The sequence below is a fragment of the Arvicanthis niloticus genome, chromosome 6 (genome assembly GCF_011762505.2).
Source record: "Arvicanthis niloticus isolate mArvNil1 chromosome 6, mArvNil1.pat.X, whole genome shotgun sequence".
NCBI classification, from domain to species: Eukaryota; Metazoa; Chordata; class Mammalia; order Rodentia; family Muridae; genus Arvicanthis; species Arvicanthis niloticus.
This window is the reverse complement of record NC_047663.1, coordinates 54,609,013-54,635,424: the sequence shown is the minus strand read 5'-3', so window position 1 is coordinate 54,635,424 and position 26,412 is coordinate 54,609,013. Positions and strand designations below refer to the sequence as shown.

Below are 26,412 nucleotides of genomic sequence, written 5' to 3'. Positions count from 1 at the left end.
TGCTTTAAAAAGCTCCAAGGTAGGTGGGAGCAGGACACTGGCCACAGCCCGGGCTGCAGCTCCCCTGGATTTCACGTCTGTGAATCCTAGTGCCTTCGACTTTCAGTAGCGAGTGGGATTTATTTCTCAACTAATCAAGTGCTTTGCTCTTTTCTCATACAGGACCCTCTTACGTCTCAGCTGCACCTTCTCATTTGCCAATAAGGTAAGGGTTGAACTAACCAGTCCCTGGAGGTGTGATGGAGAGTCCTCTGGGAGGGCTCCATGTCACTTAGCATCCTCTGAGAAAATGCATGTCTCAGGAAACACTAACAACTGCATTTAAGGAAACGGGCTGGAGAGGGAAGAAGGGCTTTTATTCCTGCCATGTGAGCAAAATCCATTCTAAAAGGTTGGGTTTTTCTTTTAATTGTTTGGTTTTTTTTTTTTTTTTTGTTTTGTTTTGTTTTTTGTTTGTCTTGTCTCTGCAAAAAAAAAAAAAAAAAAAAAAAAAAAAAAAAAAAAATCCCCTTGGTAGAAAAGCCAATAGAATTCATTTAGTAATCAAAATCTCTCACAAAAAAAGAGAAAGTACTTAGAGCAATGGTTCTTTTAAACTTTCTAGACACCTGTAAAAGTCATCCCATAAAACTAAAACATAGTGAAATGTTTTTATATAAAACAGAAATTCAGCAGTCTCATTACTACTGCATGATGTGTCTCTGTAGAGGGAGACAGGGAGAGAAGATTTAAAAGAGTTTCAAGCATTTGGTCCTGCAGTGACTGTACAGAATAACTTGCCCACCTTGTATTGTTCTGCTACCTGTACCTTGAAACAGTGTGGAACAAGCTGCCAGGTTTCACATTCTGTATAAGGAAAATTAGACCTCTGGGATCTCTGCCATATAGAAGCACAAAGATGAGTGTGGGTTGTCTCCTTCATGAGTTAAGCTTGGTTTAGTGTGCAAAGACATCGTGTTAGAATAACTTTACCCAGCATCCAACTTAAAAGGGGTGTGTGTGTGTGGGGGGGGGAGGAACACAAACAGAAACACAATTAAAATCCTTCCAAACTACTTTGGGCAAATTTGGCCAAATATCTACACGTGGAAATAAAGTAGTTCTTTATATGGCCAGAGAGATGTTTGACAATAGAATAAATGACATTTTCTATATAAATAGTAACCTGAACCTGTTTCAATTACTTAGTAGTCTTTTTATCACTTTTCCAAATATCACCCTATCTCAAGGGCTTCAAAGCAAAAAGAAGTTTGTACTATCATCCCTGCCCTAGAGATGTAGTTACCAAGGCTCCAGTTGATCAAGAGACTTACCCAAGGTCACACAATCGCTGGTATCATCACTCTACCTATAACCTAGTTTCCCAACTGGGATGCCAGTCTCAGAGGATGGGAGATACCAGATATCCAGCCGTAAGCACACATCACTGCCACCTCTTGCACCTCTGTTCTTGTGATGCTTGGTTCAGCCACCGCAGGCTGGTAGTAGTAAAATTGCCTAGTGTAATTTGCAACTGGGGTCCCTTCAGTAGACACTACAACAGTGGGTCCCAGCCTTCCTAATGTTTCGATTCTTTAATGTAGTTCCTCATGTTGTGGTGACTCCAATCCTAGAATTATTTCATTGTTATTTCATAACTGTAATTTTGTTATAAATTGTAATGCAAATATCTGTGTTTTCTGATGGTCTCAGGTGACCCCTGTGAAAAGGTGTTTTAACCCTCAAAGGGATAGCAACTTACAGTTTGAGAACCACTGCACTCTAAAGATCTGCTAGTTGGAACTGGAGAAATGATTCAGAAGTTAAAAGCATTTGTTGCTCTTGCAGAGTTCAATTCCTACCACCCACATGACACTTCACAACCATCTGTAACTCCAGTTCCAAGGGAGCTGATACTCTCTTTTGGCTTCTTTAGGCATCAGGCATGCACACAGTACACACAGTATATGCACACAGTACATACATACAGGGAAGATATTCATACAGATCAAATAGTGATAACTGTACAAAGATCTGTTATACCAGGCACTGCAGACTGTATGATTTTTTTTTGCCCCGTTTAGGGTCTGTGAGTTCAGCAGCCATGAGTTCCGACTCCGAGATGGCCGTTTTCGGGGAGGCTGCTCCTTACCTCCGGAAGTCTGAAAAGGAGCGAATCGAGGCCCAGAATAGGCCTTTTGATGCCAAAACATCTGTCTTTGTGGCGGAGCCCAAGGAGTCCTTTGTCAAAGGAACCATTCAAAGCAAAGATGCAGGGAAAGTGACCGTGAAAACCGAAGCAGGAGCGGTGTGTAGAGAGTCCACCATGTTGTACCTGTTCTGTTACATTTGTGCTGCATTTTGCAGGGTTGGTCACTCACTCACTCACTTGACACCAATAGTTATCTTTCCTGTTTACCAGACCCTGACGGTGAAAGAAGACCAAATCTTCCCCATGAACCCTCCCAAGTATGACAAGATCGAGGACATGGCCATGATGACCCACCTGCACGAGCCCGCTGTGCTGTACAACCTCAAAGAGCGTTATGCAGCCTGGATGATCTACGTGAGTGGCCCACACCAGGGGTCTTTCGTGTCATCGCCATGTGCTCTAAAAGATGAGGCACAAAGGTGCCCTACATATCTCTCAGTCACTAGAAGTCACTAGCAGAATTACTAGTTATTAAAAGGTTCATTATTGAAACTATAAGGCACATCCCAAAAGTAACACCTTGTCTTCTCTCCCAAGGGAAGGCCATCGTCCTTCTGGCCACTGGCTTTATCACAAATCTGTTGATTAAACATGCTATTGCCTCTCCTTCCCTTCCCTCCCCACCCTTTTCCTCCCCTCCCCTCCCCTCCCCTCCCCTCCCCTCCCCTCCCCTCCCCTCCCCTCCCCTCCCCTCCCCTCCCCTCCCCTCCCCTCCCTTCTCCTGCCTTTCCTTACCTTCCCTGTCAATTGCTGTTGCAGAACCATCTCAATGAAGAAAGATAAACACTATAAAACATTTTAAAATGGAATTTTTAGGGGTTAAGTTTTATTTGGGGTTTAAATCTCCCCACACAACAATACCAGAGTCACTGTGTTCTAGTTTCTTTCATCTGTGGGATCTTTCCAGCATCCCCAGGTAGCCTTGAGTATTCTGCCCCTCTCTTTTCATCGCTGCATTCACACTGACTATGTTTTTCCTGGTCATCCATTAACTTCCCCATCTACTGTGTTGACTGGGAATTTCTCAAAGGACTCTATCTTATTTATGTTTTAGTCTGACATTCTTGCAGAGTCCTAGAATATAATATATATCCAATAAACATTTGAATGTGATGTATCTTATATTCATATTTTTTACACAGTTTAGCCAGTCCTGATATTCAGCCGGGTAACACCCACACTGGTATACCAGGTGTTTATGCTCCATAGTCACTTTAATTGGTGAGTGGACAGTCCTTCACCAGTTGACAGACAACTTTTAAATTCCTGCGTTTAATCAGCATGCATTTATTTGTTCTTTGTCACTGTATAACTAAAAAATACTTTACAGTGTTTCCCAGTGCCGCCATATTTACATACTGCCCCACTTGCTTTTGAAAGGCTTTTATCATGTCATCTTAAAATATTCCAAACTCTCCCCATACTTCCCTTACTGTTGAATACATTTATGTTCTTATAAATTCAAAGTGTCTCCATCCTGCAAATAAAATATATTCCTGTTTCTTTCAAACAACAGCAAAAACATCTCTCACAGTCCACATTAAAACAAATAGACAGACATGGTGTTAACGCTCCTGCTGTGTGAAAACCATGACAAGTCCCAGGGAAGCAGTAGGAACTCTGAACTGGTCATTGCCCTCAACGATGTTGCTGTCTGCCAACCAATCAGCTTCCATGTTGATGCCTGGGAGAAATGTATTCACAAAAGTCCTTCTTTTTCTTAAAGTCCAACTACGTGAGTTGCACAGACAAGAAGGACCTTTGGATAGTCATTCTTTCTTTCCTTATGCAGACCTACTCAGGCCTCTTCTGTGTCACTGTCAACCCCTACAAGTGGCTCCCAGTGTACAACCCTGAAGTGGTGGCAGCCTACAGAGGCAAAAAGCGCCAGGAGGCCCCGCCCCACATCTTCTCCATCTCTGACAATGCCTACCAGTTCATGCTAACTGGTAAGTGGCTTGGCTATTTTCTCTGTGCCTAAACGTTTCACTGTGGACCTCTAAAGAAAGTCCCCAATCAATTGCACCACTGCCCTTGAGATGATCCCCTTCCACAGGGGCTCGTGTAAGATAATACAGAATGACCACTGAGCTTGAATGTTTAAGGGTCAACAAAAGATTACTTGCAGTGAGACTTATGAACATTAAAACACAAGCATCCATGTGCAGATATACATGTGCACACATAGACATAGCCACATATAGAGACTGTTACTGTATGGCAAAAAGGCAAGAGAACAAACTTTTCTTTTGTGGTTTTCTCCTTAGTATCAAATATTACGATCAACAGTACACAAGGTGCTGCCTTTGCCAGAACCAACCAGTGAGACTTTAAGGCATATCTTGTATTAGGATGTTATACTGTGACTCTACCTCTATGGTGTTTCTCTCAGCTAGGTTGATCTTATGTACTTGTGGACCCTTTGGAAATGGCTTGGAGGATTCTTGAGCCTGAGTGAGGCATAGTAGCTCTTGCTTTCCTTTAAAAGTATGGTGAAGCACTGTGTACTGTCAGCACTTCCATCTTCCCACCATTTACTACTCCCCATGCATCAAAATATTTCTAATGTCCCAGTTGGCATTTGTCCCTTTGCCCACCATGAATGTGTCACTAGCTTAAATTGTCATCAAAATGGGATAGACAAGCCAAGTTTAGTTTAGATATTGATTTAGTAGTAGATTAGAAAGAGAGCCTTGTGCCTCAGGAAAACACAATGTAGTCTCCCTTCTACCAAGGCTTTTTAGGCAATTTCTTCATCATAGTACTTTCCCTTTTGAATGAAATGTTCTGGGAAGACATGAGTGATTGTACTTGGTTTAAACAGTTGTATGTGCACTAAGTGTGGGGAGATAAGAGAGAGAAGATGTTAGGTCACTGTGCACCAGGAGCTAAGGCTGCTAAAGAGAGAAATAGAAATCTCAAGCCCTGATACCATTGTAACCATTTACAAGGGGGTTTGAAACAACATTAAGTGCCTGCAATTTCTTTTTGCAGACCGGGAGAATCAGTCAATCCTGATCACGTAAGTAGGGTTTTACTCTTTCTTTTCATGGCTGTAGAAGCTGCTAGTTGTGGGGTCTCCTCTGATTATTTTGATTTGACAGCGGAGAATCCGGGGCTGGGAAGACTGTGAACACGAAGCGTGTCATCCAGTACTTTGCAACAATTGCAGTTACTGGGGATAAAAAGAAGGAGGAGGCGACTTCTGGCAAAATGCAGGTGAGGGTGACCGTCACAGAGTTCAAACTTTTTTGGGAGGGCCTCCCTGGCAGGAAACCTTTGAGCCTGGTAAGCAATATTTAAAGGTCCGATCTTTCCCTTGCAGGGGACCCTGGAAGATCAAATCATCAGCGCCAACCCCCTGCTGGAGGCCTTTGGGAATGCCAAGACTGTGAGGAACGACAACTCGTCTCGCTTTGTGAGTCTCTTGTACACTTGGATGGGCACTGTTCATTGGCCAAAATCTGTTGGAAGTCTCTGATGCAGTCTTTTAATCTTTATTCACATTATATTATACTGTGGTTTTCTTTGGCTTATTTCGAAGATCAAAAACTCTGGCCAGAAGGACATGTGACTCCTTTCTGGAGTTATTATTATTATTACTACTACTCTACTATTACTAGTTATTATTATAACTACTACTACTGCAAAATATTTTATCTTTAATTTTAATTCCTGCTTGCAAACTGCATATACTTATGGGACACAATGGGATGTTTTAATATATTTATACATTGTGGGATAATTAATCCAAGCTAATTAACACAGCATCACCTTGTATATTTATATTCATAAATTCTTAAATCCAAGATAAAATCCTTCTACTTGTAAAACAGAAGATAGTCTGTTATAAATAGTCTCTGACTTGGTTTAAAATTAAAGCAGTATTGTTCCAAGTGTTTTTGAGCATTTTCAATGATTTGATATTCTTAAGAACAAAGTAGACATGTCAGTTTTCCTTCCAAGGGTAAATTCATCAGGATCCACTTTGGCACTACAGGGAAACTGGCGTCCGCTGACATCGAGACCTGTGAGTGTTCACCTGCAGCCCCATAATGTTCGCAGGACTGCTAAAGTTGCCTGACAACCAAACCTGTGCGCCCTGTCAGCTTTCACAGTTTTCCTGCTTGCAATCTGCTTTCTTCTAGATCTGCTAGAGAAGTCCCGGGTCACTTTCCAGCTTAAGGCGGAAAGAAGCTACCATATATTTTATCAGATCACCTCCAACAAGAAGCCAGAGCTGATTGGTGAGGGATGTCATAATTCTTCTCCAAAGTTTCTCTCCCTATACTAGTCCCCAAACCAGCCAGGGCATTGCCCAACCTGATGCACCATGTCTGAATCCTGTCGAGCTTTTTTATTTTTATTTTTTAATGGAAAATAAAAAAGCTTTTCAGGAGTAATTGTAGTGCTCCGAGTTGAGCTCAAGTTCAAACCCCAGAACCAAAAAAAAAAAAAAAAAAGAAAAAAAAAAAACTTTGTAGGTTTGTTAGTATTTATATTTGCTTATTATAAAGATTCATAAGAAATCAAAGGAAAAGTGCAAAACTATCTCCAATTTCTACTATGAAATAACCATTATGAACACCTATGTAAACATCATCCCATTCACCTTCTATGGGCATATTATTACATATAGATAAATGCATATAATTTACCCAGTTGGAGTAATGGTCACACTTGTATAATTTATATATATTTACTGAATGTCTCACTGTTTTATCTACATTATTATTACTGCATGGTGTTGTGGTCAGTTGCACAGTGTTCCACACTAGAGGTAGGCAAATTTTACAGTAATCATATCCTTTCCCCTTTAAAATCTCGGAAATTTGCTTCTATTTCTGATTTTTAAATAGCCACTACAATAAAGACTATGGTAGTATGAGGTAACCTTTTCTTTATTCTTTGAAAATTTCACACAATGCATACCATTTGTTATAATCATGGTGATGTTTAAGAACTAGTCAGTGACAGGGAACACCATGCCACCACCTTCAAGGTATTTAGCACCCATCAGTCATTCACCCATGTATCTTGATGTTACCTTAGAAATGATCTGAAAATCTCTTGCTTTGATGAAGACATTGACTATGCTCATCTTTGTTTTCTTCCATGTACTTAGAAATGCTGCTGATCACCACAAACCCATACGATTACCCATTTGTCAGCCAAGGAGAGATCAGTGTGGCCAGCATTGATGACCAGGAAGAACTGATGGCCACAGATGTGAGTAGAATACAGAGCAATGTTTAGGATTACTGTGCAGGGTCAGAGATGTGGTTCACTAAGAAAACAATTCAGAGCCTCCAGAAGAAACAGCAAAGAGTGGAGGGTGTTAAGAAAACATTGGCTCCCTGGGCTCAGATGCTGTCCCTCCACGGGCTATTAAGATTCCATCACCTCAGAGTTTGCAGAGGTCTTTGATGAAGCTGAGTTGCGACTTCTCAAAAATAATGTGTCTGAGTTTTACAATGTTTTCTCCTAATCTTCCCTTTGACACGTGAGAAGACAGAAACCTATAACTTCATTGCTCGAGTGAGCATCCTTTCCATGCCCCTGCTAAAGAACTCCCTTCCCTCCAGTTGTTCTGGTGTTATTTCCTCAGCTTGACCAAGCTGGTGAGGGATGGGAACATGAGCTGTAAGTAGCAGGCCATAACCTAAGAGTTCTCATCTCGACTTTGTTGGCAGAGTGCTATTGACATTTTGGGCTTTACAAATGATGAAAAGGTCTCCATCTATAAGCTCACGGGAGCTGTGATGCATTATGGGAACATGAAGTTCAAGCAGAAGCAGCGGGAGGAACAAGCTGAGCCAGATGGCACTGAAGGTACCAGCTGCATCTTCCACCTGACGTCGTGCTTCATTTGAAGCTCGTGTTCTTAACGTGTTATTCTGAGATTTCCTAAGAAGGCAAACTAAAATAACATGCTACGTGAAGCACAGACATCATTTGAGGGTAGTCAAGTTCTTGAACTCAGTAAGAACGTAGGGAAGATTATTAAAAATGTACTGAAAACTCTGCACAACGTGCTTGAAGATGCAGTTTTCTAAGAAAATGGGTTTCTTTGTATCCTAATACCACTGTGTCCATGTTTTCTTTTAGTTGCTGACAAGGCTGCCTATCTTCAGGGTCTGAACTCTGCTGACCTGCTCAAAGCCCTCTGCTACCCCAGGGTCAAGGTCGGCAATGAGTACGTCACCAAAGGCCAGACTGTTGAGCAGGTAAGCGTGACATTAATAACCACCACAAGGGCATCAAAGCATTGAACCTTCCTCATGTAACATCAAGAGTTCTACCATCATCTTTCAAGGTGACCAATGCTGTGGGTGCCCTGGCCAAGGCCATGTATGAGAAGATGTTCCTGTGGATGGTCACCCGTATCAACCAGCAGCTGGACACCAAGCAGCCCAGGCAGTACTTCATCGGGGTCTTGGACATTGCTGGCTTTGAGATATTTGATGTAAGTTGCAAGCTAATTGATGAAACACCTTTATAGCTAAGACTATATTACTAAGAAAGAGTATTAGGCAACTTCCTCACCACTGTCTGTTATATGAAGACATAAAGGAGATTTTCTTGGCACCTACTAGTCATTTCCAGTAGTAAATGTCAAACAACTTGTGTAACAAAGACTCTTCAATTCACGCAGGATAGAGGGAGTTAGTTTGTGCAAAGGGAAGGGCTCAAAAAGTTGCACAGCATAAAGGAATCTGATATTAAAGAGCAAAGCAGAACTTAGTAACATATAATATGCTCGGAGTATACAGTGAAATACTTAGGGAGATAATAAAGCCTGTGAAAGGCTTAATAATTTAGAATCATCATTAATTAAATGCAATTAAATTTTAATGTTTGTTAATGTAATATCATGAAATAAAATTTTCTATTTGATCATGAAATACACTTCCCTGCTCAGAGCTTTTTAAAAGTTTATCGTCTCTTTTGATTATTACAATAAAACTCGGCTTTAACAGAAACTATAGAAAAGCAAGGAAAAGCACATAACTCTAAGTATATCTACTTCCTTTGACATTTTGGTAGGGCTTCTAGAGAAATAAATGTGTCCTGTTCTATTTTAGTGATCTTTTGTGTCTTGTTTATTGTTTCCATTCCACATTAAAGGACAAATTACTAGTCACTTGAAATGCCCACCACAGTGATATTCCTGCAGTGCAAGCTCTGAACCAACATTTTATGGACTGAGAGTTGAGTCCTCTGGAAGCCATAGGGGCAACTGGAAAAAATAGAGGGAGGCTAAGTAAAAACTCAGGGAAAAAAGTTTCTAAATTTAAGCTAATTCAAGCTAAGAGTATTAGTGATGATGTAAGACTTTCTGTAAAATGGCAACAAACAGTGACTTCTCCATGCCTCAAACCTTCCTTACTCTTTTTATTTTGTATGGCAAAAAAAGACTCTTCTGATCAACGACGTTGACACTCATCTATAACTTATTTTAAATAAAATGTCCAGTTAATTTCAGAGAGAAATAAGCACGTCTACTTATTTAGTTCAACAGCCTGGAGCAGCTGTGCATCAACTTCACCAACGAGAAACTGCAACAGTTCTTCAACCACCACATGTTCGTGCTGGAGCAGGAGGAGTACAAGAAGGAAGGCATCGAGTGGACCTTCATCGACTTCGGGATGGACCTGGCGGCCTGCATCGAGCTCATTGAGAAGGTATCCCACTCCCCTGCTCTGTGTCTCCTTCCCATGTACTTTCTGCTCTTATTCACTCAGCTGCTCTGCCTCACCTTCAATCCAGCCGATGGGCATCTTCTCCATCCTGGAAGAGGAGTGCATGTTCCCCAAGGCAACAGACACCTCCTTCAAGAACAAGCTGTATGAACAGCATCTTGGAAAGTCTGCCAACTTCCAGAAGCCTAAAGTGGTCAAAGGCAAGGCTGAAGCCCACTTCTCCCTCATTCATTATGCGGGCACCGTGGACTACAACATCACTGGATGGCTGGACAAGAACAAGGACCCCTTGAATGAGACCGTGGTGGGGCTGTACCAGAAGTCTTCAATGAAAACTCTGGCTTACCTCTTCTCTGGGACTCAAACTGCAGAAGCAGGTAAAGCTTCAAAGCCTTAATTTTCTGTAGCTATTATAACTGAGCTATTAGGTTGAGGCCTGTAAGATAGCCTGGGTAGAAGGGTGGCATGCCAAACCCTTAATTCCTTGAGTAGTAGGCTATGCTGTAGTTAGAAATTTGTGCTTCACCTCTCTACGAAAAGAGACCATTATCACAAGGTATTTTGAGGCTCTCAACCAAAAAAAAGGCCTGGGATTCTGAAAATCTCTCATCTTTTTCCCACTCTACTGAACATGAAGCATCTGAGCATATTGCAGACAATAGAGTCGCCAAATTCTGTCCCCAGCATTAACTTTTGCTGATTATATTTTAAGTCACTGTGGGCTAAGAATGAATATCAGAAGGTCTGTCTCTTCATGGTTAGGTGACTGGCATTTATATATATATCTATATCCATATAGATAAGAACCACAGAAAAGTGGGTGTAAACTTAGTTTAAAAAATCAATGTTTCAAGAGGGCCAGTGGAGTGGGAAGAAGTTCCTGGGGTGGAGGAAAGTTTGATTTGAGTATCAAGAGCACTGAAGTCAGTGAGAGGGAGGCCAATGACTGTATTGGAACAACACTATCCTTTTCCTTCTTCAGAGGCAAGTGGCGGTGGAGCTGCCAAGAAAGGTTCCAAGAAGAAGGGGTCCTCTTTCCAGACCGTGTCTGCCCTGTTCAGAGTAAGAACAAACTGTAACATCCCCAATTGCCTTATGAATTTGGCTCTAGAAGTATGAGATCACATTTTCTAGAAGATTATAGAAAAGGATTGACATTTACAACTTTGATTAATCTGTAGTGGAAGAAATGTAAATCATCCAGATACTATCTTATCTCACATCTCATGCTAAGTCTCCATAGAATGAAGGGCACCTCCTTGGAAATCTTACAAAACACAATGATCCATCATTCACAGACCAGTTGGGTGACAAGGACCAAATCAATGTACAGAAATATTAAGAGAATATCAGGAAGATTATGGAACCTGGAAATTGTGGGGTTGCAGTCCTGTAATCTTTGGGAGGCAGAAGTAGGGGGATTGAAAACTTGAAAACAGAGTATTCCAGTGACTGCAAGTCCAAACTAAACCAACATCAAAACAAAGAAAGGTTAATACAACCTAGCAGCTAACCTATGATGAAGCTAATATAATATTGTTGCTACTGATCCATTCAGTTGAAAACACCAAGTTATAAAGTTATTATATTATGGATGGAGCTGTAAAAAACTATCCAAGTTCCAAATATGGTACAGGATTGCATTTCCTCATTGAAGAACTAGAGATGGAGGCACCATCTAGCTCAGTGGTTCTCAACCTTCCTACTCCTGTGACCATTTAATACAGGTCTTCAGGCTGTGGTGACCCCTGATCATAAAATTACCTTTGTTGCTACTGTTATGAATCATAATGTAAAGATCTGCTATTAACCCCCAAAGACTTGCAACCCACAGGTTGAGAACTACTGATCTAGTAGGTAATGGGTGATCAAAGGTCAGGAAAGACAGCAAGACAATGTTAGTACAAAGTGAAAGAAAGCACATGTCAGGCTTCCCCACACACATCCTTCCTGCCAACAAGAATGCAGACAGATGGACTGAGGAAGAGTCTACAGTTCAGCAGAAGCAACAAAAGTCTTCCTTCTTTATATGAGAGCTGCTTCTCCTGGGCCAAGGCTGGTAGCTAGGTCAGTAAAGTACTTGTCTTGCAAGTATGAGGATCTGAGTTTAGTTTCTCAGGACCCACATTAAAAAAAAAAAACAACAAAAAAAAACCAAGCATGGTGGTGTGCTCCTACAACCCCACCATTGGTGAGGTGGGAGGCAGAGACAAATGTAGCCTTGGAAGATCCCAGGCCAGCAAGCTCTGGCCAATGTGGCAAATGTCTAGTCCAGCGAGAGACCCTGTCTCAACCACACGGTGGAAGATACCCAAGGACTGATACCCAAGGTTGGCCTAAAGCTCCACAGGATTAGTGTACACATGCACATGTGCACATGTACATGCGTGCACACACACACACACACACACACACACACACACACACACACACCACAAGCCACAGACTGATTTTACAGATGTCACCAATTGCTCTTCCCTCCCTCCGCTGCTATTCTGACTAAAGTTTCCTGCTCTTACAGGAGAATTTGAACAAGCTGATGACCAACCTCAGGAGCACCCATCCTCATTTTGTGAGGTGTATCATCCCCAATGAGACCAAGACTCCTGGTAAGAGACTCTAGAATGAAAGCACATAGCGTGGCTGTCACATCTCCTGTGTTGTATTCTGCTGTGAAATAAACATGCATTTGCAGGTGCCATGGAGCACGAACTGGTCCTGCACCAGCTGAGGTGTAACGGGGTGCTGGAAGGCATCCGCATCTGCAGGAAGGGGTTCCCCAGCAGGATCCTCTACGCAGACTTCAAGCAGAGGTCAGCCTTCTAATTATGATCTGTCTTTGATGTTTAGTATAAACAGGTTGGATGTAAGCAAAACAATTTAGTGAAAAGCATGTCTTTATTTAATTAGCCACAAAAGGACTGAAGGTTCTGAGTCTCACAACACATTAAAAAGATGTTAAGTATTATATGCAAAATTTCCACTGGATTTACCAAGGCTCATAGATACGTTCCCTGACGTCAGTGACTAGGAGAGCTATCCTTTTCACTCCTTGATCTCATTTAACTCCAACTATCACGCGGTTGAGATAAAAAGTACTATGACCTCATTTTCTGGACAAATGAAGCAGGGTTCAGAGAGATCAAATTATTTGCTTAAAGTCAAAGCTAATAGGTCACTGGAGTGGCATGTTGCCTGTAGAGCTACAAATAGGACACCTTTGTGTACTGCTTGATTTCAGTTTTCTCTTGCAGGTTACTTTCCCAGTTCCCCAGAATAAGAGGGGACGTATCACAGTGGCAACTCCTTAGTTAGAACTCTTTTCTCCTCCCTGATAAGCTGATCTTGAGAGTCGAGAATGACTTCTGGGTGGCAGCTGTAGGACACTGGTCTCCTTTAAGTCTAGAGCTGGTTAAGTTAATAGAGAGTAGCAGTGCTCAAGACCCAAGGGCACCCAAGGTTTGCTCTTAGGCCATTAGGATAATTCCCCATATCTAAAATATTATCTATTATATTCCTTAACTTTTTTTATTTTTAAAATATAACTATACCATTTCCCTAGTCCCTTTCCTCCCTCTTGTTTCTCCCATGTTTCACCTCCCTTTTTCCTTCTTAAATTTATGGATTATTTTCTTTAATTAATACTAATTAATGTAATTAGTTAATATCAATTAATAATTCCTCTATATTCATTAATTTAAAAACACAGATTTCTTAGACCTAGAGTCTTCCTTTAAAGTAAATATATTAAGCCATGATAACATATTATATTGCATAGGCCCTTTACTCTTCAATGTGAACAAGATCATGTGATCCTTCTTTGAGGACAGAGTCAGATAAAAAAGAAAGGAACAGGGCGAGTGGGGTTGTGCACTCCAGAGGCAGAGGTGGTGGGTCTTTGTGACTTTGAGGCTAGTCTAGTCTACATAGTGAGAGCGGCTAGGACAGCCATAGCTATATGTACGTACCTTGTCCAAGAAACAAAAAGGATTGTAAATATAAAGGAAGCTATGAGGGCATGAAAATATATAGCAAATAGGTTGAAAAATGTGCAAATAACATTCCTATGTGAACAAAGAATAATAATTCTTAAGTAAACTTTTTTTTTTTTTAAAATAAATCATTTAGAACTTGGCTACAGTTTGTAAATCAAACCTTTACAAACTACACTTATTTTAACAGATACAAAGTGTTAAATGCAAGTGCCATCCCTGAGGGTCAGTACATCGATAGCAAGAAGGCTTCTGAGAAGCTTCTTGGCTCCATTGATATTGACCACACTCAATATAAGTTTGGTCACACCAAGGTAATCCTCTTGAAATCCAGTCTCGAGTCTTCTTGCCCTTTGAACTTTTATGACGTTTCTGATCTGCAACATCGCCTGCACTCAGGTCTTTTTCAAAGCTGGTCTTCTGGGGCTCCTAGAGGAGATGAGAGACGACAAGTTGGCTCAGCTTATTACGCGGACCCAGGCCATGTGCAGAGGGTTCTTGGCGAGAGTGGAGTACCAGAAGATGGTGGAGAGAAGGTATAAAAATTCATAGTTTATTCACACTTTGTGTCTTCAAAAATACACTCAAGGTGGCAACAGTTAGGACTTGGTTCTGATAAAAGATTTTTTATCTAACACTGAAAAAACACACCAGTGCGTAGTATTTTTTTGTCTTTTTATTTATTTTTGACCAGGCTTTATTAGACATATCATTAAACAGAGGACTTTAAAATGTATAGTAATTTCAAAAAATGGCTTCATGTAGTATATAAACCATTTCTTCAGTTGGATTATTTCTATTATTGAACTATCGTAACTTAAAATAGGGTACTTGTGAAGAACTTTTCATAATAAGTTACTATGTCATCAAGGGAGTTAACTTCCTGGCAGTCAAGTTAAAGAACTAATATATGATAGAGCCAGAAATGAGACCAGAAATGAGGAGTGTGTTACACATGGCCACCTGTGCATCCACACACATGAACAAGTCTGTGTGCACACACAAACAGGTTGCATGAGACAACTTTTATCACTTGAAATTATGCTTAATCTTTCTGACCTTAGTCACTATGCTATATCTGAGTAGCTAACTACCCAGATATGATGGTCAATAATTTTTTAAACAGCCTAGATTAAGGCAAATGTAAAATTCTACACTAGAATGCTGCATTCATAGAATACTAAAATGTAAAACTAGAGACTGTCCAAAAAATCTGACTTTTGAAGTCTTCCACACCAACTCTTTCAAGGGCCATGGCCCCTTCCGCTGACCTATGCTGCTTTCATGGGTGTGTTTGAAGCACTGATGAACAGCAATGCCTCTCAAAGGGCAATCCTCAATTTGTGTCATTGAGATCTTATTAAAATGAAAAAATTTCATGTCTGTGCCGAATACTCTGAATCAGAATCTCTGAAAGTGGAAGTCAAGAGTCAGTATTTTAAACAAACTCTTTAGGTGATCCCAGTCACATCCAAGGTTGAGACACAATGGTGTAGAGAAATAAATGGTTACAAGTCCTTGAGCATCGCCATGAAATATAACTTTTCTAGTCGCCAAGGTTGAGTGCAAATAAAGAATGTGGTGGGATGGGGGTGGGGGGCGCAGGACAGAAGATCCGCCCCTCACTCCTGAAATTTACACTCACTTCATCATCCACTGCATCTAATTAGCAACCGCTGCATTTCAGGGAGTCCATTTTCTGCATCCAGTACAACATCCGCGCCTTCATGAATGTCAAGCACTGGCCCTGGATGAAACTCTTCTTCAAGATCAAGCCCCTCCTGAAGAGTGCGGAGACCGAGAAGGAGATGGCCACCATGAAGGAGGAGTTCCAGAAAACCAAGGATGAGCTCGCCAAGTCAGAGGCAAAGAGAAAAGAACTAGAAGAAAAGATGGTGTCCCTGTTGAAAGAAAAAAATGACTTGCAACTCCAAGTTCAGGCTGTAAGTTGGGGCTCTACTGTGGGTATCACTAATCAAGGTTAAGTGCTGGTATTCTGGCCATGATAAGTGAGATGTTTCATTGACAGGGAGGCACTCATTGTACAGAGATGGTTAAAGACTCTAACTAGACACATTTCTCTCACTACTCAATAAACACTCCCAAACCAGTACCATGTCAATGAGGTAGAAATGTCTGTCTTCTTCTAGTCTGCACAATTTTATGTCTATAGGAATTGTGGCTTCTTTTCAGCTTAAAGGTAGTCCTCAAAAGTGGTTAACACAACCCAAGTAATGTATTAAGAGAAAGATGATATGGAGAGATTTTTCCTTTCAAATGTTCTTGAACATCTTGTCATCATTGGCTTCACATTACCAAATGAACAGCTGGTGGATGACAATGTTCTATATCAGATTGTACGGAATTATTGTTTGTCAAGCCTGTTATTTCTTTCATCACCACAGACAGTGGTCTTTTGTACCACACCCATAACTCTGTCTTAGCTTCAAGCCTTCTCCCAGTTTTTATTCCACAAAGTTTACTAACTGCTCACTTCTGGGCCAGCCATCTTAGAAATCCTTCTATTGATCTGGGAATATAATTTACAAGACTAGCTTCCATTTGGGTTAAACTGACTTTGTCTGGTACAATTTTGTGCATTAAAGGACACACACACACACACACACACACACACACGTCTTCTTTCTGCTTCCTTCAAATCTGCACCTAATTATTCCTTCTTATTCTCCCTTGTTACTCAGATCCCATTCACTCAGGTGAATTCATGACATGGAGCATACCACAGTCTCTTAGGCATTCAAAGGATGATGGCAGAGGATCATTAGCATATATATATATATGTATAAGTGTATCATATATCTATATACATCATTTGTAAAGTAGAACCATCCTCACAGAGGATTTCCCTGAATAAATACTCCCCTATCTGCCTCCTGCTGCTTTCCCTATAAAATTATTCTTACACACTTCATTCCTACCCATCTCACAAGGGTCAGCTTGAAAACGAATTTCATGAATGCATCAGGGAACCAATGTGTTTGGTGTCCAATATTGTAAGTTTTGTTTTAAATTAATGGCAGCCTTTGAAAGATGGGTGTTCCAATCTTTTATAAAACACATTGTCATAAAGGAGAGAAAACAACCTAGATTGTTTTTCTCACATATGCAAAAAAGCATTGTATATAGTAGGTGGTTTATGAAACACAATTCCTTGAATAGATAAATAAACATAAGAAATCCAGTAGACCAACTAAAAAACGTTAAACTCTTACTATGGCAATATATTTTATTCTTTCTCCTTAATTTTGATTATATTGACAACTCTAGGAAGCTGAAGGCTTGGCTGATGCAGAGGAAAGATGCGACCAGCTGATCAAAACCAAAATCCAACTGGAAGCCAAAATCAAAGAGGTGACCGAGAGAGCCGAGGACGAGGAGGAGATCAACGCTGAGCTCACGGCTAAGAAGAGGAAGCTGGAGGACGAGTGCTCAGAGCTGAAGAAGGACATCGATGACCTTGAGCTGACACTGGCCAAGGTTGAGAAGGAGAAGCACGCCACGGAGAACAAGGTTTGACATGTATACATGGGAAGCTTAGGACTCATTTTAATTAAGAAGTAAAGCATAAAACCAAAACTATTAAGACCTAACACTTAGTGCAAAGCATGTTTTCTTCCTAAGGTGAAAAACCTCACAGAAGAGATGGCAGGCCTGGATGAAACCATCGCCAAGCTGACCAAGGAGAAGAAGGCCCTCCAGGAGGCCCACCAGCAGACCCTGGATGACCTGCAGGCAGAGGAGGACAAAGTCAACACCCTGACCAAAGCCAAAATCAAGCTTGAACAGCAAGTGGATGATGTGAGTTGTGAATTACCCAGGGAATGATTTCCTTCTAAAGGAAACTATACATTTCTTCTGATTCAAACACTATATTCATCTAGCTTGAAGGGTCCTTGGAGCAAGAAAAGAAACTTCGCATGGACCTAGAAAGAGCCAAGAGAAAACTTGAGGGTGACTTGAAGTTAGCCCAGGAGTCCATCATGGACATTGAAAATGAGAAACAGCAGCTTGATGAAAGGCTCAAAAAGTAAGCAGCAAAGAATGGCTCAGGGCTTTGCTCCCAGTTGCCTACAAATGGAATTTCGACATTGTGTTTCTTTTCTTTAAGGAAAGAGTTTGAAATGAGCAACCTGCAGAGCAAGATTGAGGATGAGCAGGCCATCGGCATTCAACTGCAGAAGAAGATCAAGGAGTTGCAGGTAAGTCCATGGCTTCCATCAGTCTAACTCATCATTAAAAGAAAAACAACTGACCCAAGAAACTGAGTTGGTCTTTTCCACCACCCCCAGGCCCGCATCGAGGAGCTGGAGGAGGAAATCGAGGCAGAGCGGGCCTCCAGGGCCAAAGCAGAGAAGCAGCGCTCTGACCTCTCCCGGGAACTGGAGGAGATCAGCGAGCGGCTGGAAGAAGCCGGCGGGGCCACTTCAGCCCAGATCGAGATGAACAAGAAGAGAGAGGCTGAGTTCCAGAAAATGCGCAGGGACCTGGAGGAGGCCACCCTGCAGCATGAAGCCACAGCAGCTACCCTGAGGAAGAAGCATGCTGACAGCGTGGCTGAGCTCGGGGAGCAGATTGACAACCTGCAGCGGGTGAAGCAGAAGCTGGAGAAGGAGAAGAGTGAGATGAAGATGGAGATCGATGACCTCGCCAGTAATGTAGAGACAGTGTCTAAGGCCAAGGTACATGTTTGAAAAATGGATATTAACGACATTAATCCATATGGATACATCAGTTGGCATAGAGAACTTTCTAGACATTTAGTCATTTGTCATTTTTTGGAATATAGAAAGGTGACCAGAGAAATGATAGTAATTTTTAGTATTTCCATTTTACATATGAAGACATGGGATTCAAAGAAGCCAAGCACAAGAGTCCATCACTGTTAATAAGTGATTTAAGCACAGGTCACCTGTGTTCTCCCACATTAGGGTCTCTCATATTTTTTGTTGTATAACAATATTCTTGTATATGTAAAATCAGTGAAGCATTTTTTAATAACTTCATAGAGAACAGACCATATAATCCTTACAGAATCATCAAATCAGAGTCTAATCTTCAACTTTTTATATTACTATTGCATCCAGCTTTATAATTTCCCTTCAGTAAAAGGAAACACATTGTCTAGGTTATATTAAATATAGAATAATTTGATTTATTTGTTCAAAGAAATATGTTTTCCTTTGCAGGAAAATTAGTTGCAGCAAAGGCTATTCATTCTCTCCAAGCTTTGTCATCTCTCTCTCTCTCTCTCTCTCTCTCTCTCTCTCTCTCTTTCTCCCTCTGCCTCTCCCCCTCTCCCTTCCCCTCTCCCTCTTCCTCTCCCTTTCCCTTTTCCTCTCCCTTCCCCTCCCTCAGGGAAACCTAGAGAAGATGTGCCGCACCCTGGAGGACCAGGTGAGTGAACTGAAATCAAAGGAGGAAGAGCAGCAGCGCCTGATCAACGACCTGACGACCCAGAGAGGACGCCTGCAGACCGAATCTGGTAATTCTCCATCTTCAACACTTTCTGAGTATAGAGATGAAGTAGTTAAAAAGAAATGAGATGCTGATATAAGCAACTAAGAATACCAGTGATTCACCAGAAGGCTCAGGCTCTGCCTACGTCTAAAGTCATGATTAGTTCAAGCTCTGATCCAGAAAGGCCTTGAGGATTTATCCACAGAGGAGGCACTGGAATCAGGAGATACTTCAGCATGATCCCAGCGTTTCAGTTCATATCTTTTGTTGTTGCCACTGCTATTTTGCAGCTCAGGGGATCAAAGCCAGGGCCTCCCACATGCCAAGCAAGTAGCCGTCTTTGAAGTTGTGTCCCCAGCCCTTCAGATCCTTTTGTTTATGTCATCATGAACTAAATCTTTGAATGAAGCAATGTACCTGTTCCTGAAGGGTCCTCAAGATGACTCACTGGGCAACACCTAACAACCCTGGAGTGCTGAGTTCAAACTCTAAAACCCACAGAAAGTGGGAGAAGAGAACTCCAAAGAGTTGTCACCTTTCACATGAATACTGTAGCAAATACACACACACACACACACATACATCTGTGGAAGCAGATATTTTAGATCCTCATTTAGACAGTCAACACTAGATTTTGCATAATGTCATATAAATAAGATTTCACCAAGAGGAGAGAAAAGGAGTTCACACTGTATTTATCCCTCTGGGTTGCTATGCAAGTTTTATTAGAAAACCTGGAGATTTTGCACAGAGCCTGAAAATGTCAGTAGATAATTTAATCATCTGAACTCTCAACCTGGGGTGCTGAGAGTTAAATTTACTTCTAAAATAGGTTTCAGAGTTTGCTCTTTACTTAGAGAACAATGGTGCTGTTTCTTCCGTTTCCCAGGTGAATTTTCCCGGCAGCTTGATGAGAAGGAAGCGCTGGTATCCCAGTTATCAAGGGGGAAGCAAGCATTTACTCAACAGATCGAGGAGCTAAAGAGGCAGCTTGAAGAGGAAGTCAAGGTGATTGTTAATCTAAGGCTGATCGCCACAGTTTGTTCCATGAGTTGACCCTGGAAGGAGCCAGTTCCACCATCTTTAAGGGGACTAAGTATTTAAATATCTAGTACAATGAAGGTGTGATCATCTTCACAGGCCAAGAACGCTCTGGCCCACGCCCTGCAGTCCTCCCGCCATGACTGTGACCTGCTGAGGGAACAGTACGAGGAGGAGCAGGAATCTAAGGCTGAGCTGCAGAGGGCGTTGTCCAAGGCCAACAGCGAGGTGGCCCAGTGGAGGACCAAATATGAGACGGATGCCATCCAGCGTACGGAGGAGCTGGAGGAGGCCAAGTATGTGCACACTTGTGAAAGGATGTGTAGAAAGCTGTACATATCCACGTCAGGCCCTTGTAGACTAGCTTCTGTCTAGAATTCTAGACTATCATAATACTTCCCAAATAAAATGAACATATCCCTGACCTGCTGGCTTAAAATCCAGTTAATGTAACAAAGAATAAAAAATAATTGCTAATTCCAGAGCCTGCTGCTCTTTGCCAACTGCCCCAAGCTCATTGCTGCCTCGGCACTGGCTGCTCCAACAGTCCTTGTAGGTCTCTCACTAGTTCACTGTGTCTTTTTAGCAAGACCTTCCTGAAATAGCTAGAGTTCTCACCCACAGACACTGCATCTGATTACTCTTCACTGCATTCATATCTGAAGGGTGTTATTAAGCAATTTCAGACTTGACTGCTGTTGGTTTCTCTCACTTGTCTGTGAGCTTCATGAAGTTGGTGACGTTTGTCCTGTTCACTGCTGAGTATTAATGATGTCTGGTTTTAAGAGGACCCTAGTGAATCTTGTTGGATGAAGTAATAGCTTCAGTATAAAGTTTTCGATACTCTTCAATGTGGCGATAGTTCATATTTTTAATATGGTTTCCTCTTCCTGAAACTTTATGTAATCATCAAGGAAGAAGCTGGCTCAGCGTCTGCAGGCGGCGGAGGAACACGTAGAAGCCGTCAACGCCAAGTGTGCTTCCCTGGAGAAGACGAAGCAGCGGCTGCAGAATGAGGTGGAGGACCTCATGCTGGACGTGGAGAGGACCAATGCGGCCTGCGCCGCCCTGGACAAGAAGCAGAGAAACTTCGACAAGGTGATTCCCGAAGCATCCTCTCTCTGCTCGGTGCACCCTTCTCCATCATCCACAGCAGCTCACTGCTCTTGGTTTCCCAGATTCTGGCAGAGTGGAAGCAGAAGTATGAGGAAACCCACGCTGAGCTGGAGGCATCCCAGAAGGAGGCCCGCTCCCTGGGGACTGAGCTCTTCAAGATGAAGAACGCCTATGAGGAGTCGCTGGATCAGCTAGAAACTCTGAAGCGAGAGAATAAGAACTTACAGCGTAAGGCCCCTTCTCTCTCAACAGTACTCATGCCTTGGAAAGAACTCTCTTCTGTCACGCCTTGACCACTTACCTGTTTTTTACCCTATTAACAGAGGAAATTTCTGACCTCACGGAGCAGATTGCAGAAGGAGGAAAGCGCATCCACGAACTGGAGAAAATAAAGAAGCAGGTCGAACAAGAGAAGTGTGAACTTCAGGCTGCTCTAGAGGAAGCAGAGGTACAGGCTGCACACAAGGTTACCCAACATATCAAGGAAGAATTAAGTCCACCTACAGGGTGCATAAGCAGGCCCGGCACACAGTCATGTGTGTGTGGCAACACTGCAGCATGCTTGTTCCTTGTTTGCTAATATCGTCTCTTGCTGTCCTTAAGGCATCTCTGGAGCATGAGGAGGGAAAGATCCTGCGCATCCAGCTGGAGCTGAACCAAGTCAAGTCTGAGATTGACAGGAAGATTGCTGAGAAGGATGAGGAGATCGACCAGCTGAAGAGAAACCACATTAGAGTCGTGGAGTCCATGCAGAGCACGCTGGATGCTGAGATCAGGAGCAGGAATGATGCCATCAGGATCAAGAAGAAGATGGAGGGAGACCTCAACGAGATGGAAATCCAGCTGAACCATGCCAACCGCATGGCTGCCGAGGCCCTGAGAAACTACAGGAACACACAAGGCATCCTCAAAGTAGGTAACACCAAGAGGTGGTGCCAGATGAGTAGTGTGACCTATCCCAAGGACATCGTGTCTCAATGATTGTTCACTGCACAGGACACTCAGCTGCACCTGGATGATGCTCTTCGGGGCCAAGAGGACCTGAAGGAGCAGCTGGCCATGGTTGAGCGCAGAGCCAACCTGCTGCAGGCTGAGATTGAGGAGCTTCGGGCCACGCTGGAACAGACTGAGAGGAGCAGGAAGATTGCAGAGCAGGAGCTGCTGGATGCCAGTGAGCGCGTGCAGCTCCTCCACACCCAGGTGGGGCTTTGCACAAACATCTCCCTGCAGTAAATACTTAAGCATCTCAGAATATAAAAGCCTGTCCTTTTTAACATTAACAGCCAGATTTTAACTTTTGCCAAATTTTACTGTGTTACTGAGTGAGAAATTTCTCACTGTTTTATCTTAGCAATTGTTTTTGATTCTCTTCTAGAGCATTTTATGGGTGACCACACTCTACCATATCAGTATATCTAGTAATCCTTATTGTCAACATTGACATTTTTTATTGTGAAGAAATGTCACACTACAAACATCTGTTGCAATTTTATTTATGGGCATGGACAGTCTGATTGGTAAATGACAATTATAAGATTATTAAGCTATTTCACTTACTTCTAATGCATGTGAAGGTGCTGACTATCCCTCAGAATTTCTAATTTTTCTCTTTATAATTGTGATATATAACAAAAGTTCTTAATGTTGAAGACCACTTCTTTTATTTACAATTTTTTATCTTATGGTTTTCAAGAAATAACTACCACTAAGTAATTTGATAGCATAAGAAAGTGTAACGTTTATTTTTAACCAGAACACCAGCCTCATCAACACCAAGAAGAAGCTGGAGACAGACATTTCCCAAATCCAGGGAGAGATGGAAGACATTGTCCAGGAAGCCCGCAATGCAGAAGAGAAGGCCAAGAAAGCCATCACTGACGTGAGCAGAGGGTGAAATGAGATAGCAAGTCTGAATCCTGCAGGGCCTTGTCAGCCCTTACCAACTCTGTTTTATCACTCGTCAGGCCGCCATGATGGCGGAGGAGCTGAAGAAGGAACAGGACACCAGCGCCCACCTGGAGCGGATGAAGAAGAACATGGAGCAGACAGTGAAGGACCTGCAGCTGCGTCTGGATGAGGCTGAGCAGCTGGCGCTGAAGGGCGGCAAGAAGCAGATCCAGAAACTGGAGGCCAGGGTGGGTGTCTCTGTGCTTCTACATTTCTATATGTTTCCAATGCCTCATTGGATCGAAGTTCTTCAGAGTCTTCCTTTTTGTAGGTGCGTGAACTGGAGGGTGAGGTGGAGAGTGAGCAGAAGCGGAATGTTGAGGCTGTCAAAGGTCTGCGCAAACATGAGAGGCGAGTGAAGGAGCTTACTTACCAGGTAGGCAGTGGTTCTTAGCAGCTAAGTGCCCTCCAGATGTGTGTGAGACACTCACAGTGATAGCATGCCCTATATGCCCTATGGTTGTTATAATCTTGCAGACAGAAGAAGACCGAAAAAATATTCTCAGGCTTCAGGATTTGGTGGATAAACTACAGGCAAAAGTGAAATCTTACAAGAGACAAGCTGAGGAGGCTGTGAGTATCTTTAGAATAGAGATTAGTGAAGTCCTTGAATTGAAAACCTACTAAATAATTCACTGTACTACCTCATTTAGTAAAAAAGATGTTTGTTCTACAGATTCTGTACATCAGAACTTTGTATATCTTTGTGCTTCTTACATATTGTTTCTAGTATTGATTTTAAGGGAAAACCTGGGCTTATAAAGGAACCTTAAAAAAATTTAAAAGCAGAAATTATTCAGGCTGTTCTCCCAGGCTATGGTGGGACTAAGTGGTACAGAGACAAGATACATAAGCAGAAATCCCCAGACACCTAGCTGTTAACAAGCAAACTTAAAAATAACTCTTGGGTACTGGAGAGATGGCTCAGCGGTTACGAATGCTGGCTACTCTGCCAGGGGACCTGAGTTCAGTTCCCAGCATCCACAACCAGGACATCTGACACTTTCTTTTGCCCTCCATAGGTACCAGGCAAACAAGTGGTTCACAGACATACATCCAGACAAAATATCTGCACATATAAAATATAGAATAAAAGTAAAAAATAAGTCAGGCTAAAATATATATTGGAAAAGCATGATTACTAGATCATTATTTAGTATAAACAATATTAAAATAAAGATGTGACTTTTACAAATATATGGAATGCAGCCAAAATTGTTTAGTGGGTTAATAAGGCCTTATAAAACAATGGGTTTATAGCCTTTTAGCATGAGTCAAAATTAAAAATAAATGAATGCATTTATATCTAATTTAGAAATTAATACCAATAACCCAATGAAGCAAGAAATGAATCGATTAGAGTATATTATTTTGTAACATGACATTTTAGTAATACCTGATGAGTTTTGGGGAATTAATGAAGCAAATACATTTATAGCTAGTTTAATGAAGAAACTAGAGACAATACAAATAGCACCACAGGAATATAAAGGGAGACATGCCTTGCACATAGAGCAATGTTTTTAGTGTAATGTGTAAAACAGTTCAAAGAGCTGAGGTCACAAAGAAACTTTTTTCCCCCAGGAAAATGGGAGTTACCAAGCTGGGCTAAAAAGTTACTTCAGGATTACTGTTGAAAAGGACCCAGGTCCAGATAGGTCTGTCAAAACTTCAAGGAACAGATAATCCCCAGCTATGTGAGCAGTTCAAGAGCATGGGAAAGAAGCAAAGCTTTCCAATTCACATTACAAAGCTCGCATAACCCTCATACCAAAGCTGGCCCAAGGGAGGACAAGGGGAAAGAAGTGAGGGCAGCCTTATCCCTGACTGCAGTCACAGCAGGGACACATTACTAAATGGGAAAACCCTTACTTATCTGAAGGACTTGTCTATCAGTGAGTAAATAGGCTTAAATCCCACAATGTAAAGATGTCTTATTTGAGAATCTGTCAATGCAATTGTTACTATCAAAGCAGAGGAAATAATCATTTTGTGTCAAACTAATCTATGGTCAAATTCAACGGGCATTTTCATGTTTTAAATGATTATGAAATCATGTTTACTACAATGAGGAATAACTAATTTAAGTTAACTGTTATCACCTAAGAGCAAGCATTAACCACCTGCCCAATCCCCCTTTTTTTATTCTTGATCCTCTGATCTTTTTTCTTCTTTGTTTTATTCCTGGCATATATCCATTCCGATAATTTGGTCGTTGGGTATGGAGAGATGGTTCAGCCATTAAGAGTACTCGTGGCTCTTCCAAGAATCTGAGTTTGGTTCCCAGCACCCGTTCTAACAATAGCTAACGGCAGCATTCAACTGTAGCTTCAGGAAGTCCAGCGCCCTCTTCTGTTCATCAAGAGACTCTGCATATTCACATGAACACATTACATACACACACACATACATGCATACATACACACACAGACACAGACACACACGCAAATAAGATTCTTACAAAAAGACGTTTTGTTTGCAAAATTTGTGATGTGATAGTTTTGAGACACCGATCTCTAATCACAAAACAGTTTCAGTGGTAAGCAAGAATCTTGGAAAGGGTCAGATTTTACTTCTATAGCCACAACAAGCTCTGTTTCTGCCAGTCTACAGAGCTTAGAACGTTTATAGCATGAGTTAAATATAATCTCGTCTTTATTCTCAGGAGGAACAATCCAACACAAATCTATCCAAGTTCCGCAAGCTGCAGCACGAGCTGGAAGAAGCCGAGGAGCGGGCTGACATTGCCGAGTCCCAGGTCAACAAGCTGCGTGTGAAGAGCCGGGAGGTTCACACCAAAGTCATAAGCGAAGAGTAAGGCAGCCCTGATGCTGTGCAATGACTGAAGAGAGGCACAAAATGTGAAGCCTTTGGTCATGCCCCTGTGTAATTCTATTCCATCCTGTTGTAAGGAAATAAAGAGCCCAAGTTCCTTTGCAAGCAA

General features: G+C 41.9%; 1 protein-coding gene across 1 annotated transcript; it reads left to right on the top strand.

Annotated features, from left to right (window-relative positions):
• On the top strand, nt 1–26,412 carry LOC117710153 (myosin-2). Its single transcript, XM_034504812.2, has 40 exons — nt 1–19; nt 163–205; nt 2,064–2,287; nt 2,402–2,545; nt 3,984–4,140; nt 5,186–5,213; nt 5,296–5,410; nt 5,517–5,609; nt 6,158–6,221; nt 6,340–6,438; nt 7,317–7,420; nt 7,885–8,023; nt 8,300–8,418; nt 8,508–8,657; nt 9,706–9,876; nt 9,962–10,271; nt 10,877–10,956; nt 12,416–12,503; nt 12,590–12,707; nt 14,077–14,200; nt 14,286–14,422; nt 15,574–15,829; nt 17,175–17,417; nt 17,529–17,705; nt 17,789–17,934; nt 18,016–18,106; nt 18,197–18,586; nt 19,263–19,389; nt 20,254–20,372; nt 20,505–20,701; nt 21,320–21,503; nt 21,584–21,749; nt 21,845–21,969; nt 22,125–22,433; nt 22,518–22,721; nt 23,275–23,400; nt 23,486–23,656; nt 23,740–23,844; nt 23,946–24,041; nt 26,134–26,412. The coding sequence occupies exons 3-40, from the start codon at nt 2,084–2,086 to the stop codon at nt 26,284–26,286; spliced, it is 5,829 nt and encodes a 1,942-aa protein (XP_034360703.1). The 5' UTR covers nt 1–19; nt 163–205; nt 2,064–2,083; the 3' UTR covers nt 26,287–26,412.

What these genes read in the sequence shown, in the direction of transcription:
- LOC117710153 (XM_034504812.2), top strand. Translation starts at nt 2,084, where the DNA reads ATGAGTTCCGACTCCGAGATGGCCGTTTTCGGGGAGGCTGCTCCTTAC. An exon ending in CAAGAAGCCAGAGCTGATTG is followed by an intron (nt 6,439 to 7,316) that starts GTGAGGGATGTC and finishes CCATGTACTTAG; the next exon opens with AAATGCTGCTGATCACCACA. An exon ending in TGCAGCTCCTCCACACCCAG is followed by an intron (nt 22,722 to 23,274) that starts GTGGGGCTTTGC and finishes ATTTTTAACCAG; the next exon opens with AACACCAGCCTCATCAACAC.